Source organism: Rhineura floridana, chromosome 8 (assembly GCF_030035675.1).
Source record: "Rhineura floridana isolate rRhiFlo1 chromosome 8, rRhiFlo1.hap2, whole genome shotgun sequence".
In the NCBI taxonomy this organism is placed as follows: domain Eukaryota; kingdom Metazoa; phylum Chordata; class Lepidosauria; order Squamata; family Rhineuridae; genus Rhineura; species Rhineura floridana.
This window is the reverse complement of record NC_084487.1, coordinates 53,328,553-53,349,827: the sequence shown is the minus strand read 5'-3', so window position 1 is coordinate 53,349,827 and position 21,275 is coordinate 53,328,553. Positions and strand designations below refer to the sequence as shown.

Sequence of the window (21,275 nt, the reverse complement as noted above, 5' to 3'; positions counted from 1 at the left end):
GAAACTTTGGCATATTTGAGGAAATGCCATCCTCCACCTTTTTAAAAATTCCTTATTACTGAAAAATAATTTTAAAAATAAAATACTGCTTATCTATAATATTTATTTCCCTGCTCAAAGACATCTGAGGTAAAATGCAATATTAAAAATCTATATAATAGAATAGTTACACTAGAATTAAAAACCTCTAATCAAATGGCAGTAGCACCAGTTCATAATTGCAAAGCGACACACAAACAATGAAAGCACTAAACCATAGTACCAGGAATAAAAACACTCCCACCCCAAAAATGATAGGAAAAGCAATACCACAGTTTGAAAATAGAACCGGCCAATAGAAAAATACGTTAACTGCTGGCAAAGGCTTTTGTTAAAAAAAAAAAAGGAGTGCCTACACCAGGGGTAGCCAACATGGTCCCAGATGATGTCATGCTCCAACTCCCATCATCCCTGATAATTGACCACACTGACTGATGGGAGTCATAGTCCAACAACATATGTAGGGTACCACCCTGGCTATCCTTGGTGTAATACTGCTAGGCAGGGGACCTAATAGGTAAGGTTGTGTTTTGCAGGGAATTCCACAGCGTGGGTGATCCTAACTCAACAAATGATGGAACCTGGAGCAAAACTCTTGCTTTGATCTCTGAGTATAAAGAGGATTGTATGAGAAAATTGCAGTTTGATTTACTGGCTCGTATATTAAATATACGGCTGCATATATTCATTAAGTAACTTTACACATAAACGTCTAATAAAAATGTATATTAAATGAGTAAGTACAATCCTAAATTCAGACTTCTGATTTGTGCCCTCAAAGTCTTACATTTTTGACCTTGCAGAACTTCTGCTACATCATTCTTCTCTTCAACAGATATGGGAGACAAATAAGGTGTGCAAGTCCTCGGCTGTTGTGTTAAAACGTGAAATAGATGTTTTGTTTCTGGTCAATGAAGTGATCATCTTAGCCATTGACAGTTTGAAGCATTTGCAGGTAAGTATGCTTCTGAACTTCACTTCCAGTGAATACTGTCATCAGTTTTTGGTTGTGGGTTTAGTGACTTGATTTAAGCTACACAGTCTTCATATATAAATATGGGCAGGAAAAATTATCTATTTTATGTAACTGCTCTCAACACGAAAGGCAATAAGGACTGTAAAGATTAAATAACAATTCTGTAAGAAGGAACCCTTGGAGGACAGATGTAACATGTTTGCTGAACACTTCAAGGATTACCATTGCTTATGTGCCTGGACACCACAGATTCTGCAGTTCAGTCGAGAGTGTGTTTAGAGCACCATATAGTGTTTGAGTTTCTTTGTCGGCCGAGGATGTATAACTTTTGACTAGTTGCAAATATCTCCTCTTTGAGCAATGTAGTCAAGTGGGTGATTGCTGTGTTTTTGCATAGCACTCTTGGATTATCTAGATCTATTTCAGTCTTGTTTCAGGCCTGGCTTTGACACAGAAAACTATCTTGGTCATCTTATACAAGGGAAAGAATGGGGTGTGCCACCATACTAATTCAGGAAGGTGGGGGTTGGGGGCACTATACTTCAGTTCCACTCATACCTCCAGGGCCACTTCTAAAAGTTAGTTATGGGAGGCTGCTGTTGGGAATAATGGGAGCTATCCTGTGGTGTTCTGCAGGGTACCATCTTGTCCTCCATGCTATTTAACATAAATATGAAGCCACTGGGAGCTGTCATCAGGACATTTGGAGTGGGGTGTCATCAATATGTAGTGGCACCCAGCTTTATCACTCTGTTCTATCTGAATCGGGAATGGCAGTTGAGGTGCTAACCAGTGCTGGGAAGCGGTGATGGGCTGGATGTGGGCTGATAAATTGAAGTTGAAACCTGAAAAGACAGAAGTGTTATGTGTCCAGCATTTTCATGTCCAGGAGGTGGGGAGATGACCTGTTCTGGATGGGATTGCACTCCCCTTGAAGGAGCAGGTCTGCTGCTTGTGGATACTCCTGGATCCAGCATTGTCACTGGAGGCTCAGGTGGCCTCAGTTGCTAGGAGTGCCTTTTTCCAGCTCCAGCTGGTTCACCAGCTTCAGCTCCTTTTGGACAGAGATGACTTGGCCACAGTAATCCATGCTCTGGTACCTTCCAGATTGGATTATTGCAATGCGCTCTGTGTGGGGCTACCCTCGAAGAAGACTCAAAACCTTTAACTGGCCCAAAATGCAGCAGCCAGATTACTGTCTGGGGTTCCCTTTAGATCTTGTATAATCCCTGTTTTAGAACAGCTGCATTGGTTGCCAGTTTATTTCTGGGTCTGATTCCAAGGACCCACACTAACGTTTAAAGCCCTAAAAGACTTAGTTCCTAAATATCTGAAAGACCCCTCTTTCCCTACAGACCCTCTTGGGTGTTGAGAGCAGCCCTTTTGTTGGTTCTGCCATCCTCAGAAGCTTGGAAGGTGGTGGCCCGGGAGAGGACTTTCTCTGTGGTGGCTCCTAAGTTGTGGAACTCCCTCCCCATTGAGGTGCATCTGGCAACTTCATTGTACAGTTTTATGCAAATGCTGAAAATGCACCTCTTAACCCTGACCTTTGGCACCAGACACATATATATTTTAGGACCCCCCCCCCATTTTGTGATTTTAGGTTATTTTCATTTGCTTTTAATGCTGTATTTTAAAATTGTTGTAACCTGCCCTGGGACCTTTGGGTGAAGGACAGATAATATTAATCATAAAAATTATTCCCCTAGACATCTCAGTGGCTTTCATAGTATCCATCCAGAGAGGTTGTCTGAGTTTGGAATTAGAAGGAGTGTGTTTTAGTTATTCTATTCCTACCTGATGGTAGGAGACTACTGCTTGATCCTGCTGCATTTTAAGCTTCAGAAACCATAGGATTCCATTTTGTCATCCAGACTTTTTACCATCTTTGTCATTGGTTTCCAATCCCCCCCCCCAGGAACCACTTGAAAATTGCTGAATATCTTGATGGACCACATCATAATTTTTCTGTCTGTTGTTTAGCAATTGTAATGTGCTACGCTAGATGGAATTCAAATTTTAATACAATAAAATAATCAATAAAAATACCATTAAAATCAATATTTTAATATGATGGATGTACCTGTTGTGTTACACTAGACATTGGAGACCTTTGTCACTCTGAGTCACTCTGTTTCTCATGTATGAATTTATGTTGAAATGGGAATGTTTGTCTCCACTAAAATGCTCAATTGTCCCAGTAGCATATTAGCAGTTAGTGTGATTAAGCTCTTTATTGTTTTATGTTGATTTGACTTGAGTGAGAAGAAGTGAACCTTATTGAAAGATTGGGAAAGCATATGTTGTTCTCCTTTTACTCATTCAGGGTTGGGGAAGACAAAGGGTCCAATATATGGTGAACTCTGTTTCCCCAAATATGCTTAGTGTGTGAGGTACTATATATTGAATAACTTTAAAGTTTATCTGTATACTAATTGCAAAGTCATTCAAGTACGGATTCTTACAAAGCCAAAATGACACCACCTGCACACAAGGAGCTTCCAAAGGTTTGCAGAAATACGTTTTTAAAACCCTTTAGAAACAGCACCCGGGAAGAGGATCCCCAAAACAGCCCAGTGGGGACTGAGGATGTTAAGTAGCTATGGAATACTGGCTGGCTGTTGGAGGAGGGGAAATGCCTGGCTGGAACACTGCACAGATCACTCCACACTACAACATTTTGTTACAGGTTCCATTTGTTAATTGTAATAGCTGTTGATGCCTTGTAACCTTTTGGCAAGATCAAATATAAAGAACATAAAAACAATGCTAGTCCTATTCAGAGTAGACCCATTGAAGTTAATGAACATCACTAACTTAGGTTCATTAATTTTAATGGGTCTACTCTGAGTAGGACTTAGTTGAATACGATCTATGGACCTTTTTACATTTTTACAGAAATAATAAATGTTTTCCCACAAGTGCTTAATGACAATTTACTTTTAAAATTTCTTTCCCATTTCCTGGCTTAGATTTCAGAGTCAGTATATAAACAGGCCTTCTATTAACTAAAGCTTAAATAATAAAGAGTTTCTAATTTTTCCCATTGATCCATGACAGAGTGTATGTCATAATGAACAGTGTCTAAATCATTAGGTTCAGGATGAAGACTGAACCAAAAATCACATATTTCATTTGCTGGCATCTGAGTAACACACCATACAACTTCCCATCAAAGGTTCCTACTGGAGATGAGCATATGTCACTCTTTTAATCTTTACTGAGGATATTCTTCTTTACATTTAGAAAGTACAGATTTGTTTTGAAGCCTAGTTCATACAATGATGACCACTCCATAAATATGTTCCTTGTTTCTTCTTTCTGGAGAGTTAAGTAGGAACAAGCACTAATGTTGCACTTGAAAGAAGAATGAGTTCTTAAGCAGGGGTGGGGAACATCAGGCTCTTGAGGTGAATGTGGCCTCCCAGGCCCCACCTATTACCAGCCCTACGCCTTGCCCACCTCAAATACTTTTGTGTGGTTCGAATGCGTCATTGAATGGTGATAATGCCATTTGCTTGCTTGGATGGATGGAGGTGTGTGTTGGGTAGGGGAGGTTTAGAAAATTTTGACTTTTGTGTGGCTTGAGCATAATTGTACCAAGGTAATAGTCACATCTGTTACCTCACTCATTTTTTCTGACCCTACAATTGGCATGTGACCCCCACCCTGAAGGTTGCCCATGAGGGAAGGCAGCCCTCAGACTAAAAAGTGTTTCCTGCCTCTGTTCCTGAAGCAGGGGCAGCACTAGGATGGAGTGAGCAGGGCCGTTGCCCTGGTGCCTGATTCAGGGGGACACCAAAATAATGATTAATGTTAGACACATTATTTACAAAATAAAATATTATTTTAATAATGTGTTCAGTGAGGTTGTTGGATTTGGCGATAAAAATATGAGAGTGGTTTAAATCCTGCAGAAATTTAATCAGAAATCAAAAGCTTTAAGCACTAGGCTTCTCTCACTTCCAGATTCAGCAACAAGTTAAGACTGAAAATAATCCAGGAAGATTCATTAACAGAGTCTTATCCAAATCTGGAAATGTACTTGTTTATCATTTTATTACAGCTGTTCATTTTTCACATCGTTAAGTACAGGGTTGGCTTATTGGTGTGTTTTTTTTTGCCCTGGGAACCAAGATACTTAACCTTAAGACAAGGCTGGAACTAAGTGGGGGAGGTTCCCAAATTGAAGGGAAGGAAGCTGCATCCAAGACACTAGTAGGATCGATCTGAGTTTCCCAGCCATGTTTGTTGAGTACAAAATGCATGGTGCATAAGGCTGTTGCGTGCATTCTTGGATGTGAATCCCTAGTCTTGATGAATGGTAATGGGAGCTGATGGTTGGCTACATACCTATAATAAATATGCCAGTAGGTTTTCCAGTGCTTCAGGTATGGAGTTCTCTTCACCATGGCTCTCAGATAGCCAGGTAGCAAACACTCTTGGGTAGCTTGATCCTATAGGGACCAGGTAGGCAGGAAGATATTTGCATTTTCTGGAATTCTCTGCAAAATGAGCAAGAGTTGCTCCTGAGGAAACAGCTAATGCTCTTGTCCTGGTTTCCTAAGTCTGCTTAGTTCACCTTCCCATACAAAATGGAGATTTGAAGTCAAGGCATTTAGAGGGATTTTGCTGCTGGAAGCAAGGCTGAGCTCTTTGCATGAATGAAGTGGAACTATAAATAGAAAAAATAACATCAGAATAAGAGATTACCTAAATTCAATAGGTGTTAAGAAATTCTACTTCCATGTTATAATTTCTCTTTGAAACTTCCTTGGGAATCTTTGTAGAATTGTGTATAGGTATAATCACATTTACGATTTTATACTGTTTAGGGACACAAGATTATTGGTCACTTGTAAATCCCAATATAGAAAAAAAGCAACTATCCAGTCCTGGCTGGAACAACACAAATGTTCTTATTTTTCACATTTCTGTCACAGCATTCCTCCATGGACCTTGGAGAGCTCATTTAGACTACCCCATAGTCCCAAGTTATCTCCTGTGACATTCCAGAATGCATGGGTTATATTCCCTCAGTATACAAAATAGGCATGTAGAAAAGGACTGCCTCTGAGTGCTCTGCTCCTTCCTGCAATCTCCCCATCAACTTTTGTCTCTGCAGAAGATGGGAAAGAAAAGCAGCAGGTGCTTATTTTTGCTTCTTCCATGTGCTAGGATCTTCTGTAAACCTTTTTCTAACTCTATAATGGCCTATGAGACTGAAATGTCATAAAATATTTTGGGGTTTATCTGAAAAAAAGAAATGTCACTAAGGAACTTTTTTGAAGAGCAAAACTATCCAATTTGGGCCACCCTTTTTGTAATAAATTTATAAATAAGGATCAAAGTCATGTTCCTCTTTGTTCTTTGCTATTTGCTATTAGTGTTGCTATGGATATTTGTGAAGCAGGAAGAAAAAAGGTTGCAGCTGAGCTACGTTGCTGTTCATGTCTGCATACCACTGAATAGTTAAAGCACTTGTGAAAAATAATTGCAAGCTTTTTTTAGACATGGAAGAACTTCTAAAGTGAAGTTGTGGGTGGTTTTAGAATCATAGAGTTGGAAGGGGCCTTGTAGGCCATCGAGTCCAACCCCCTGCTCACAGCAGGAAATCCGCAGCTAGAGCATCTCCCGCAGATATCTGTCCAGCCTCTGCTTGAAGACATCCAGTGAAGGGGATCCCACCACCTCCCTAGGCTGTCGGTTCCATTGCCGAACCGCCCTTACTGTCAAGAAGTTCCTTCTAATATCCAATCTGAATCTACGCTCCTGCAACTTAAAACCATTAGACCTAGTCCTACCCTCTGGGGCAGCAGAGAACAAATCTGTACCCTCCTCTATGTGACAGCCCTTCAGGTACTTAAAGAGTGCAATCATATCACCCCTCAGTCTTCTCTTCACCAGTCTGAACATGCCAAGTTCCTTCAACCTTTCCTCATCAGACTTTTCTCCATACCGGCTATCATCCTTGTCTCGCCCTCTTCTGAACCCGCTCTAACTTGTCTATATCTTTCTTAAAATAAGGCGCCCAGAACTGAACGCAGTATTCCAGATGAGGCCTGACCAATGCAGAATATAGTGGGACTATTACTTCCCTCGACCTGGAAACTATAGCTCTGTTTATGCAGCCCAAAACCGCGTTTACCTTTTTTGCCGCAGCATCACACTGCTGGGTCATGTTCAACTTGCGATCCACTACAATTCCAAGGTCCTTCTCACACGCACTACTGCTAAGCCGGGTATTTCCCATCCTGTACCCATGCATTTTGTTTTTGTGGCCTAAATGCAGAATCCTGCATTTGTCTTTATTGAATGTCATTTTATTAATTTCAGCCCAATTTTCTAGTCTATCCAGGTCCCTTTGGATTTTATTCCTGTCTTCCATTGTGTTAGCTATCCCTCCCAGTTTCGTATCATCCGCAAACTTCATAAGGCTTCCCTCCACCCCATCATCTAAGTCATTGATAAAAATGTTGAAGAGTATCAGCCCCAGGACAGAACCCTGTGGCACTCCACTCGAGACCTCCTTCCAGTCCGAAGCATAGCCACCGACGACCACTCTTTGAGTACGGTTTTCCAACCAGTTGTGAATCCACCTGACAGTATTTCCATGTAAGTAGAAAGGAAGGTGGAAGGCATACAATGACGTATAGAAAAAAGGAGGGGTGCGAACCCTGAATGCCAAAGGAGGGAGTATCAATATGTTTATTGTATATTTTCTTAGAAGAAGTAGCTTATAATATAAAATGCCCAATGCGTTTCAGCCCATCAAGGGCTTTCATCAGGGGATGATAGTTGCTAAAAGCTCTATATACAGGTGCGAAATTACTATACTGGAGCAATTTACTTGAGCCGCTCATCGGTACTCTTCCTTGGTGATGCGTCCTTCCTTCCATTCTTTATACATGCTCTTTTTTACTTTTACCTCCTCCACCAGTCTTCCGTGTAGCCACATTGGCTTTTTCCGATGTCTTCCATTTTTCTTCCTCTTTGGAATTGTTTGCAATTGTGCTTTTTGTAATACGTTCTTCATGAACTCCCACACTTCTTGGGCTCCTTTTTTCTTTAGTCTATCTAGCCACGGGATCGTACCCATCATTTCCCTGAGCTTGCTAAAATCGGCTTTCCTGAAATCCAAGGTCCATGTTTGACTATATTCTTCTTTGGCTTTCCCCAGAATCCTGAATTCCAGCATTACGTGGTCACTTTCCCCCAAGGTACCGACCGCTTTAATTCCCGTGACCAATTTGTCCGTGTTAGTTAAGATCAGGTCCAGGATTGCCGATCCCCTTGTTCCTTCTTCTACTTTTTGAAAGAGGAAATTATCAGCAAGGCCCATCAGGAATTTGTTGGAGGCTTTGTGCTTCGTAGAGTTTGTCTCCCAGCAGATATCCGGGTAGTTGAAGTCCCCCATCACTACTACTTCTTGCCTCCTTGAGATTTCAGAGATATGTTTGAGAAAGGCCTCATCTACCACCTCTTCTTGGCCAGGGGGTCTGTAGTAGACACCTACTACCATGTCAGTTTTATTTGTTTGTCCATTTATTTTTACCCAAATGGTCTCTATCGGACCACTTTGTTCGCTCTCTTGGATTTCCATAGAGGTGTATTTGTCTTTGACATATAATGCTAGTCCCCCTCCTTTTCTGTTGCTTCTATTCTTTTTGTAGAGTTTATATCCTTGAATGGCTATATTCCAATCATGGGAGTCATCCCACCAAGTTTCTGTTATCCCTATGAAGTCATATTTGCCTTGATGCACTAAGACTTCAAGCTCCCCTTGCTTGTTTCCCAAGCTCCGCGCGTTGGTATATAGACACCAGAAGTCTCTTTTGTCCTGATTGGATTCCTCCGTTAATATACCGTGAGCTTTGCCGTGCATCCCTTTCTCCCAGTGTCTCCTGTACCCTTCAAATTGCTGCGTTTACAACCTGCTGTCTTTGGATCGGTCTTTAAGCTATCATCTCCATCCCCCAGAGGCTTTAGTTTAAAGCCCTCTTGATGAGTTTTGCCATACTTCTGCCAAAGAGATTCTTCCCAGTCCTCGTGATGTGCAGCCCATCTCTTGCCAACAGTCCCCCCTCCAAGAAGCTTAGACCATGGTCCCAGAATCCAAACCTCTCCCATCGACACCATCTGCGTAACCAGTCGTTGACCTGCAGTATCTTCCTTTCCCTTTGTAGTCCTCTATCCTTCACGGGAAGAATTGACGAGAAGACCACCTGCGCCCCCAAATGCTTGACCTTCCTACCCAGAGCCTCATAGTCTGAAGTGATCTGTTCCAGGGTGTTTCTGGCCGTGTTGTTCGTGCCCACATGGATGAGGAGAAAGGGGTACCTATCTTGTTTCCCAATGAGCCTCGGCAGGTTGTCTGCGACGTCCCGGATGCGCGCCCCAGGGAGACAACAGACTTCTCGATTCATTTTGTCCGGCTGGCATACCGGTGCCTCTACCCCCCTGAGCAACGAGTCTCCAACCACCAGCACCCTCCTCTTTTTGCCGCGAGCAGTGGTTGCATCAGGTTCCTTCTTCCGAGGTGTGGAGTCTTCCTTTGCAGTCAGTGTCTCTTGATGCAGGTGAGTTTGTTGAGGCTCTTCAGAGGTGCTGTCTGCCGAGAGACACTGAAAGCGATTTGTTAGTTGCATCAGTTCTGAATCCCTCCTGTTTTTCCTTGCCCTTACAGTGACAGTGCTCCACGGGGATTTGTAGCTGTTGCAGTCCTGTTCTTCCTTGTCACTTTCTTCCTGTACTTTGTGTCGCTTCCTTAATTCCTCTTGTGTTCTATCGAGGAAGTCCTCATCTTCACTGATAAGTCGCAGGGTGTCTATGCGTTGCTGCAGCCCCCTAACCATTTCTTCTAGGAGCGCCACCAATCTGCACTTGCTGCAAGTGTAATCGTGTCTGGTTTCTGTTAAGAAGATGAACATAGCGCACATGTTGCAGGTGACAACAACTGCTTGATCCCCCTCCATTTTATGTTTGTTGTTTCCTATTTCGGTTGTCAGTGGCAGTCTTGATGTTTCTCTTGTGAGTGCCAGTAGTTAGTTGAATGGATTTTGGTTTAGTTTTTTGGTTTTTTTGGTTTTATTTAAACCGCCGCCGAGCCTGATGGGAAAGAAAGTATGCAGATGAGCTGCTTATTGGCTCCAATCAGCATAAAAGGACAAGGACTCTTCTCAATGGCTAACATGCTCCCTTTTCATGCTGATTGGTTCATACATAGGGCCCTGGCTGGGATCCTGCTTCCAAAAAAGTAACAGGTCTATGATCCCCCCAACCCCAGATGACTACACCCCTGTTTAGTACCACTTAAGGGAGACTGAATACTGAGCTTCAGCTCTCCTGACATGATGCAACTACTGTATCTCACCACATGGGGTCACACTCAGCGAAAAGGTTAACCACACAAAAAGGATGGAGAAGCATCACTGTACTGGGCGATCCAGAAGGGCCTTGGTGGGGATTAGTTTTTTGGTTTTTTTGGTTTTTGGTTTTATTTAAATTTGCATGCCGTAAGGCGCACACCGCCAAGCCTGATGGGAAAGAAAGTATGCAGATGAGCACCACCGAGCCTGATGGGAAAGAAAGTATGCAGATGAGCTGCTTACCTCACCAGAGCTCCGCCTCCTCATGGTCAGCTGCCTCCCAAGTCTCACAGGTCTTTCAGGGTCAGGAATCCCGAGTCCCTTCTCCCTCGCAGAGAGCGCCGCTGAGCCTGATGGGAAAGAAAGTATGCAGATGAGCTGCTTACTTCACCAGAGCTCCACCTTCTGTCTTGGTCAGCTGCCTCCCAAGTCTCTCAGGTCTTTCAGGGTCAGGAATCCCGAGTCCCTTCCCCCTTGCAGAGAGCGCCACCGAGCCTGATGGGAAAGAAAGTATGCAGATGAGCACCACTGAGCCTGATGGGAAAGAAAGTATGCAGATGAGCTGCTTACCTCACCAGAGCTCCGCCTCCTCTCTTGGTCAGCTGCCTCCCAAGTCTCTCAGGTCTTTCAGGGTCAGGAATCCCGAGTCCTTTCTCCCTCGCAGAGAGCGCCGCCGAGCCAGAGCTCCGCCTCCTCTCTTGGTCAGATGCCTCTTCCCTAATACAAAACTCTAACTGCTTCTGTATAACCATTAGAAGACTCAGACCTACAAGATGAAGATAAGCAGACACTCATAGCAAAGAAATGAAAAAACCCAGTTGCATCCATCACACACTTTTCCCACTTACTTAAATTTTTATTAGTTATTTATTTTTATTAGTTTATTACTAGAACTTAGTTAGATATTCTTGCCATTAAAATATTGTTGCTTGTTCTCATTTTCCCTCTGAGATGACAAACTGCTTATAACAACCTCCCCAAACATGGTGCCCTCCAGTTCTTTTGGACTACAACTTCTATCAGCTCCAACCAGCATGGTGAATGCTCAAGGAAGATGGGAGTTGTCCAAAAAATTTGGAGGGTAGCATGTTGGAGAATAATGTTGGTTTAATCTTTCTCAAACCCAATACCTTTGCTGCCCTGGGCTGCTACTGGAAGAAAGGGTGGGAAATCAATCAACCAACTAACCAACAAACAAACCCAAAGCGTGTTTAAAGTCTTGGATTTAAGGTTACTTAGCAATCAGTGTATTAAACCAATTCCAAATGTATCAATTGCATTACAGCAGTACTGTAGCTTCCTTCTACATGGGGTGCTGTGCTCTTTTGAATGTGGGTGTTGTATAATAATAATTTCCAGTTATGCCTTACATTGCAGTTAATTAATGGCTTCACAGGCCATACTATTTATTTGACTGAAGGACGGGAGCCTTTCATTTGCTGTTGTTGCCTATATGAAGATCTGCAAATTGCTGCATTTGGAGAAGAGAACGGAACAGTAAAGGTAAAGTAAATGGGTTTAGTTTGGCTTTGGGTTCTCAGATTGTGCTCATTTCAGGTGATATACAAAAAAAAGGCAAATTGGCACTTAGAACCTTACAGCCAAAACTCTAAGGGAGAATAAGTTGGAAAAGCACCCCATTCTGAGTTACATCAGGTCCATCAAGCACCAAATGTCCCGTTCTTCCCAAATTTCTAGTTTATGGCATTAGGAATGAATAAGTGCTTTGTGAAGTCAAGCTTATCACCATCTCCTTGTTGATTCTCATGCATTGCTATTTTGTTGCATAAACATATATTTGTTTTGCCATATGATAAATATAAAAGTAAAATAATTGTTTCATTATAATTGGACACACCCTCCTTGTAGAAAGTTACCCAATGAAAAGCACAGAATTCCTTAATGAAAATTCCTTAATGAAATTTCCTTACCCAAAGAACTAGTGGTTTGAACTATCTGTACATATTAGAGGCTACAGTGGAACTCTGAGGTCACTTTATGGGCATCTAGCTTCCTTGCACCAAATTGTCCCAGGTTGTTGTGTTTCAAACTGAATAATAATTTGTATTTTAGGTTCACTTGGTATGTTTTGGAATTCCCTGCCCTAAAATATTAGACAGGCTTCATCTCTGTTATCTTTTTGGCGCCTACTGAAGACCTTCCTCTTTCAACAAGCCTTTTAAGTAGAGACCTTATCCCAGTCTGCGTCTGTGTTGGAATTCCTTTTTTAGATGTTTTCCAAGCTTTTTTAAAAAATAAATGTTTTTAAAGGTGCTTTGTTTTAATGTTTTAAAGTATTTTGTTTTTAAGATATTTTAGAATGGTTTTTAGTGTTTTTGTTTGACGCCTTGGGCTCCTGGGAGGAAGGGCAGGATATAAATTTAATAAATCAATAAATCTATATTTCCTGGTATTCTCAAATTCAGTAATGAAGCATCACTGTTTGATGAAGAATGCATTAATTGCCTTGTATTTCATGTATTCTTAATATACACCTATGTACTATACAGTGCCTGCTATTTGCTGTGCTGTTTAATCTATATCTAAGCATGTTATAAAAATACTTGTTATAAATGTATAATAAGTAAGAATTAATATGTATAAAAAACCCTGTTGATAGTTATACTAATGAAGTAGAAAGAGGAATACTTGCTATCCATATAGGTTGCTCTCCATGCATTTAGCCACAGATCATGAGGAAGTTTCTGTTGCAGGCTTCATTTTTAATTTTCATCCTTTAGTTGTTTGTTTTAGGTTAAAGTAATGAAGGAGAATTCATCATAGTATGACCTTTAAAAAAAAAAAAAAGCTTGTGGACCTGCCTCCAATTTGTATATGCAGTAAACTCACAACAGCCCATTGTCTGATCTCATTTTAAAAAGGTATTAAATCTGTCAAGTGGGAATGTTTTAAAATCCAGGACTGGGCACAGGGAAGCTGTACAACACTGCCAGTTTACCTCTGATGGGAAAACCCTTATTTCAAGCTCTGATGACTCAACTATACAGGTGCGGGAATGCTTTAAAACATTGTCTGTGAATATATATTTCTGAAGCAGCTGGATACAGTCTGGCAAAATGTATGTTGTGTTTAAAACTGGGCTGAAGAATTTTGTGGCAATGAGGTGAAAACGCTTCTTAGAGATCAAATCATTTGGGGGGCGTAGAATTTAAAGATTGTTTGGGAGGAGTATTATCTTTTAAATGCAATATGATGAGAGTGTCTTTTCTACTAAAGAAAATAGTCTTACTGCCTTGTGGGAATGACACCATTTTACCTTAAAAGAAAACCTGACAGACAGAAAGATGAATCCAAAATTCCCTTTCTCAGTCTGTTTTAATTTCTTCTTAATCAGGTATGGAATTGGCAATCAGAGGAATGCATTCTCCTGAAAGGTCACAAGGAACCTGTCAAGAATTTTCACCTTCTAAAACACTCAAGACTTCTTTCATGGTCATTTGATGGGACAATTAAGGTAAATTAAAAAATCAACACACTGCTTAGATTGGTTCCTATAGCTAAACTTAAAGGAAAACAAATACAAACTTGTGAACTATATATTTGTTTTGTTTTTAAAGAACCAAAGGGGTATCCAGATAATGCTATTTAGGAATCTTATTTTAACTTCAAAATACTCAGTGGTTGAAAGTCTGTCTGTCTGTCTGTCTCTCTCTCTCTCTCTATAAGTTTTTCTGAAGCAATGCTTCTCTCTTGTTTATAAGCCTTGTACCAGCAGAATTGTTCACTGGAATTTATTAATATTACAGCTGTGGAACACAGTTACTGGAGAATTAGAAAGAGATCTTATTTGCCATGAAGATGCTATTCTTTCTTGTGCTGTTTCACCCAATGCTACTATGTTTATCACTACTTCTGCGGACAAGACTGCCAAGGTCAGTATTTACAAATGCATAGTAAAGTATATATACAGCACAATCTACTACTTGGAATTGAGCATTTTTTTGTACCCAATTGATGTTAGTGGACAAGTTGCATGATTCTTTTTTACTGGTAATCAAAAGGACTTTAAAAGTGCCTGACTAACTTAATCATACCCTGTGTACTTGGTCCTGCCTTTCTTATTGGTCAATAAGCTACTGGTCAATGAAATACTATAGACTTGATCCAGTCCACTTCAGATTCAGCACCTATATGCAGAAGGTCCCCTGAGAGCATGACAGAGCACTGTTTTCCCCTCTTCCTGCCCCCCTGTGACATATCATAAATACTGTGCCATGCTGTTACTGCGAATTTGAGGCGTGCATGCACACCTTGTATCCTTATCCACCATGTTTGAAGATGGATTTGCTTGAATGCACATATTCACAGGAGAAGGGATGAATATGCAAATACTTTAAGGGGGATCCCTGGTGCTCTTCCACCTTGTGTGTACTGTCAAACATATATATTTGGTGAAGTCAGGTTTAAGGGAACTGCTACAAAGCACCTCCTGTTCACTAATACTTTGATTCCTCAGTCAGTTATGCCCTAATCCCTGTCTATTCCTTCTCAATGGGTCAAAGGAAATTGCTCACTTTTAGTCTTACAGCTTACCTGTTTTAGCCACTGAAATTTATTGTTATCTTTCCCCCAATAAATTATTCAGGTATTCCTGATCACTGGGTAAATGGGAGAAACATGAAGTAAGAGTAAATCTTGGTTTGACAAGACCTGTCCTAATAGTTTAAAGCCAAAATGTCTCCTAGAGCTGTCTTTAGGACCTTGACCAAAGTAGTATTAGATATTTGTAATTTAAATTCACACTATTCTGAAATAAGTAGTGTTTGTTTATAACAACACCAAGGAAGGTATAAACAATTACAAATAAGGAGAATAGCATGCATACCAGCTTCCTCTTCTTTTAACTTTCTACTCAGGCGTGTTCTATTATGAGGGATTTCTCCACTTCAGAGATCTTTTATCTAAATATTTTATCTAAATTAAGGATTCATGAGCTGCAGCACCCTGGACAGCTCTCTTGTGCCATTGGCCAGGTGGACTAGAAAAGTGGCTTTCAAACTGTATCCCAAGAAAGCTTAGTAATCTTTACACATTTATCAGGAGATCCTCCAGTAATAACATAATAAGAGTCTTGCTGGAGCAGACTAAAGGCCCTTCTAGCCCAGCAGCCTGTTTTAACAGTAGCCAACCAGATGTCTGCCAGAAGCTCACAAGGAGGTTTGAAGGCAATAGCCCTCTCCCTGCTGTTGCTGCCCAGCAGCTGGTATTCAGTAGCATACTGTCTTGGAATTTCTGTGTAGCCGTTGTGACAATAATAGACTTTGTAGATGTATCCTCTATGTATTTGTCTCCTTTTAAAACCAACTAAGTTCATGGCCATCACCACATTCTCTTGCAGCAAATTATATTAATTATGTGTTGTGTGAAATCCTTTCTTTTGTATGTCCTGAATCTACTGCCAATAATTTTACTGTATGATGAAAGAAGGGAAAAAACTTTCCCCACTTTCTCAACACCGTATTTATAAAGCTTTTAGCCTTCTTTTATAAGATGCCATACCTAACATATTTGGGTTGTCCTTTTATGCACCTTCTGCATTTTGCCAGATCATAAACTGAAAAGTTTATCCTTTCTATTATGGAATTACCGTAACCAGTCTTGATATCTGAGTGAAAGAAGTCCAAATGCCTTAACAGTTAGAAAGTTCAAAATGAATCTAAAAGTACTGTACTATAAATTAAACATTATGCTTAATATTTTAAATCTTTAGGTATGGAGTTCTGAAAGTTCATCTGTTCTTCATGAGCTGCTTGGTCACAAAGGCTGTGTGAGATGCTGTGTCTTCTCCGTTGACAATAAATTGCTGGCCACAGGGGATGATAATGGAGAAATACGGGTATTCCATTTTCTTAATTTAAAATGATTTATTTAAAAGTTTAGTGTAAAAAGTTATTGCAACAGCTGTGGGCTAGTTATATAAACACATTATTTTTGCACAAATTAATTGGTGGCGCTGTGGCACTGTCAAGACCTTGTTTGAATGACTGAACAGGTTTTGGCATCACGTTACCAGAAGAATACTGGAGAAGTGGGGAGGGATTTCAAGGGCAGCTCTGATGACAAAAATATGAGAAATTCGCTAATAGGCAAAAAACCTTGCAGTTTAAGAACTTACCTATAGCCCACAGATATTTCTATCAAACTTTTAAAAGCAGGGAAATTGGGCAGCTATAGTGAATGCACCAGGGGACCTGACCTCCTCTCTGAGATATTGGACTACCCTACAAATTTGCAAAAATACAAACACCATTTGGGTTGGTCTTTCACAGTCCAATCTACTTGCTGTGTAGCTTGGAAGAATTTGGTAACATGTGCCTCTGAGCAAACTACACTTCCCAGGATTCTTTGAGGGAAGCCATGACTGTCTTAAGTGAAATCAAAGTCTGGTGTGGGTGTGGCCCCCTGATTAGCCAAGCCAAGCAGCTGTGACTCTGGCTTTAGAACACTGACAGTTGGTTCTTATTGAGCATGCCCCGCATTATCATTGGCATCATGCCAAATTTTCTTAAATTAATTAAAAATCAGCCTGGCATTTTTTAAACTTTTAAACTGCAGAAGATGAAGGTCAGAGTATGAGGCAAAGTCAGTATTAGGATTACAGGTACTATGTGAACATGGCTGATTTTTAATGAATTTCAACAGATTATTAGAACTCTTGACAGAAAAAAGTCCAAAAGGGCTCTGGGGTTTTTCTCTCTCTTTTAGACTTTGAACTGTCTATTCTCTCTGACTGTTTTGTGTATTACCATGAAAATTGAGAGGGTTGTTAAGCAAGCGTTGCTGAGTTCAGGACTGTAAGTTTGGTAAGGTTTTATTTTGAAATGAGCTCTCTCGTGGCTGTATAATACAGAAGAAGGATATATTTAATCCCAAAGACAATAAGATTAATGGGAAGCCTTGGCAATTTTAAAATATTTAAAAGGGTATTGAAAAAAGAAAGGTAAAACTTCATTGCATAAATGTGGGACACCTCCTCTGTTTTGTTGCTGACGTGTTGCTTCATGACAAAGTGCCTGTTGTATACAATTCCATGTCATCCTGCATTGATTACTCTTGTCCCATGTAGCTATTCAAACATGTGATTTCCTCTCCAATCCAAATGAAAGCACATTAGAGAATGCAGCATGGAGCGGTTAATGTGAATCTAGGCAGCCACCCTGTCCCTGGTGGCTTTAATGTTGACCCCACTTTGGGGATTAGGGCTGGCAGTACAAGGGAAGTCTCAGTTGTAAGCGAGCACAATATGTGGAAGAAAATGTGGAAGCTTTTATTCACAATTTTCATTCTTGTTTGTGAGTAAATTATGAGAAACTTAATTCTTTTTAAAGTTTTTTTTTTTAAAAACCCCCACCAAAATATCTACAAAGGATAATACATTTTATTTTATTTATTTATTATTTGATTTATATCCCGCCCTTCCTCCCAGCAGGAGCCCAGGGCGGAGAACAAAAGCATTAAAAACATTTCAAAACATCACAAAAACAGATTTTAAAATACATTAAAACAAAACTTTTTTAAAATATTTTTTTAAAAAAAGTTTTCAAAACTTTTTTAAAAAAAAATGCAGACTGGGATAAGGTCTCAACTTAAAAGGCTTGTTGAAAGAGGAAGGTCTTCAGTAGGCGCCAAAAGGTAACAGAGATGGCACCTGTCTAATATTGAAGGGGAGGGAATTCCACAGGGTAGGTGCCACTACACTAAAGGTCCGTTTTCTGTGTTGTGCAGAACGGACCTCCTGATAAGATGGTATCTGCAGGAGGCTCTCACCAGCAGAGTGCAGTGATTGACTGGGTATAGAAGGAGTAAGACGGTCTTTCAGGTATCCTGGTCCCAAGCTGTATAGGGCTCTGTACACCAAAACGAACCTTGAACTTAGCCCGGTAGCAAATGGGCAGCCAGTGCAATTCTACATGAATTAATGAGTTTAAATGGCAGGATAGTAAATTTAGCATGACTGTTAGGATACCTTTGTTAACTTACAGAAGTTTCAAAAAGGATTGTCAAACATGTCAGGAATACAGTAGGGCCCCGTTTTTCGGTGTTCCACTAATACGGCAGTTTTTAATTAGAGTAAAGCCCTGCTCATACTGCACTTGTTCCACTTTTACAGCGTTTTTCGGGCATCGGGTGCCATTTTATTGATAGAGTTCCGCTTTTCAGTGGGGGTCTGGAACATAACCCGCCGTATGAGTGGGGCCCTACTGTACCTATGGTATAGGATATTCTTCCCTGTGAGTTTGGAAATTTTCTGCTCCAAGAGACTACACGTATAACTACTGTTACCCTGTTTTAGTATGTTTTTGTACTGGTTGTGTCTCAGGTATGGAATGTCTCTAGAGGTGAGCTGCTTCACCTCTATTCCCGTGCTTCAATAGATGAAGGAGAATCAGCTCATGGAGGCTGGGTAACAGACCTTTGCTTTTCCCCTGACAGTAAGATACTTGCTTCTTCTGGGGGATACATAAAGGTAAGCTCAAAAGAAACATGTACAAAAGCACAATTATTTTTGAAATTTATTTAAAAACTTGAAAATTTAAAACAAGTTACTGAAATCACTATATAGGTGGTAAATTGTCAGGATTCTAAGTTATTGGTGTTTCAATGCAAATAGACAACATATTCAAAAGGTGTAAAGTAGATTTTAAAATTCAGCATTGTATCTTTCAGTTGTCCTGAATCATTGTTTTCTGAAATCTCCATCTGAGAAAGTAGTGTGCACTTAACAAATGTCTAGTGGCTGCATTCAGATTTATTTCTTGCTAATTAAGAATTTATTTTCTCTTTGTTCTAGTGGTGGAATGTGGATACTGGGCAACCCCTACAAATATTTTACACAAATGGAACAAATCTTAAATCGTTACATGTGTCTCCAGATTTCAAAGTGTTTGTGACTGTTGATAACCTTGGCATTCTTTACGTGCTACAGATTATGAAATAAATCTGTTTACGACTGATTAGGACAGCTGTTGTAACTGCGGTGTTTTGAGCCAGAAGCAAATTCCACAAAAACGTTAACTTTCATTAAACTGTGAAGTGATTTTTACTTTGGTATGAATTACATGTATGGTAAATTTGTAAACTTTGCTGAATCAGTAAATATTTTACCTTTTGTGTTTTGATCAGCCTAGTTAAAAGTTTGATTTACATTGTATATAAGTAGGTTTTCCAATGGTTGGTTACATTGTGTTGGATCCATACTAAGTCATGCTTTAGTCCCACTGAAATCAATGGGACTAATTAGTCAGGACTGAAGTCCTACTGATCCAATATTTATACAAATTATAATGATCATTGGAAGGTGAATTACCAACCTTATGATAAACTGAAATATTTTCACTGATCTAGTGTCAAATGTTTCTAAACCATAAGTACAGTTTTATAAAATGCCATAAACCTCTGCTTTACTATGTGCAATTTTGTCTTAAGACATAGGGGTAGAGGAGTGTCTCTCTGTGTGTGTATTAAAAAAATATCCTGTTTAATATTTAAAGAGGGTTGTAACAGCCTTGATGTACAATGTGAATAATTAAAAACTTCAGTAAAATGAAATGCCAAACAGTACTAATATGTTACTAAAAGGAGTAGCAGATTCATGCTTCTCAGACATAGCCTTGGTTTGCACAGAACACTGAGCCAATTTTAAATGTAGCTGCATTTTAAAAAATAGCATATCTGGCATTTTTCTAAATTGTTTTTCTTCAGTCTTGTGTTAGGAAATATTTAATTGAAAATGACAATATGAAATAATTCCTGTTGAGTGTAATCTCTGAACAATGTGTTGTGCCCATTCAGTCAAATTCTAGTCATACTAAAGGCATGGGAGCCCATACAGTAATGTCAGAAGCTCCACATCAAAAGGGAAGAGTGCACATTGTGGCTGTTTTCCATGCTGGTGTCATTGAGGCCTGTGAGTACACACCACGTCCCTAGGATTTTCACCACTGATGTCTATGGAGTTTATGAGCAAGCTGAGGATTGCAAAGAAATAACTATGATTTCTAAATACAAAAGCAATTTCTAATAATTATAGCAACTCCATAGTAATACTTGTTTAAAAGTTTTTGCAATCTGAAGGTCCATTTCAGTACTGCTCATGTTGTATGTTTCAGGTTAAATGTAATCATTGCCTTTCTGTATATGCCAAACTTTGTTCTTACCTGTTAAAAACAATAACATAATCCTATCAGATAATGTTAAAGTGTATTAACAAATACTCCATATGGAAGTAAAAAGATGATGTGCATGAGCTGTTGAACTTTGTCTTTGATCCACATTTTTTTTCTACGAAATATGTATTGGAGCACTATGTTGTATGTTAACTAACAATATCCTTTTGCTGGATTTGGCAGTGTGATCCTCTGGGCTCGTTTGAGTCACTTGAGATTCTATTCTCACCTCTGCACCATTTGCTAGGAAGCTTTCCCATAAAAAAAGACCCATCGAACACAATTCAAAGGGATGTAAAGGAAACCCTTATTCATTTGCACAATGTTCTGTCGATTGGCTGTGAAGGAGCTGGAGTAGGTGGAAAATTATTTGTGCCATGGGGGCTCATCAAAATTGGTATTTAGTAAAGAAGGTTAAAGAAATAGGATTGGGTCTTCTTTTTTAAGAATTAATTGAAATTATAGCAGCTCATAGTGTTTCAAGGTAAAGTTCATCAAATGAGATTATCTAAAAAATTCTGCTGGTGCTATCTGTTACAACTGAAGATGATGATGATATACTGCCTTTAAGTCGATAAAGCTGGATAATTAAAACTGGGATCATTGGTATATTACATTAGGAGGAAGAAATTGTTTCCCGTTTAACTGGCATTACAAGAGATAGAAGTACTAATAGCATCTCAAAACTTTTGCTTTTGGCTATAC

General features: G+C 39.9%; 1 protein-coding gene across 4 annotated transcripts in view; it reads left to right on the top strand.

The window, feature by feature from the left end:
- The window catches only part of APAF1 (apoptotic peptidase activating factor 1), a 102,915-nt gene extending 82,199 nt beyond the window's left edge, over positions 1-20,716 (top strand). For 3 of the 4 annotated variants that reach the window (XM_061639505.1, XM_061639504.1, XM_061639502.1), the window contains exons 21-28: positions 875-994; positions 11,761-11,886; positions 13,266-13,391; positions 13,739-13,858; positions 14,151-14,276; positions 16,115-16,240; positions 18,725-18,871; positions 19,196-20,716. In XM_061639505.1, the coding sequence (XP_061495489.1) occupies positions 875-994; positions 11,761-11,886; positions 13,266-13,391; positions 13,739-13,858; positions 14,151-14,276; positions 16,115-16,240; positions 18,725-18,871; positions 19,196-19,342 (1,038 nt within the window). In that variant the 3' untranslated portion in view covers positions 19,343-20,716. The remainder of the gene's footprint in view (positions 1-874; positions 995-11,760; positions 11,887-13,265; positions 13,392-13,738; positions 13,859-14,150; positions 14,277-16,114; positions 16,241-18,724; positions 18,872-19,195) is intronic. The other variant, XM_061639506.1, reaches the window with a different exon arrangement.
- The last annotated feature ends 559 nt before the right edge of the window (positions 20,717-21,275 follow it).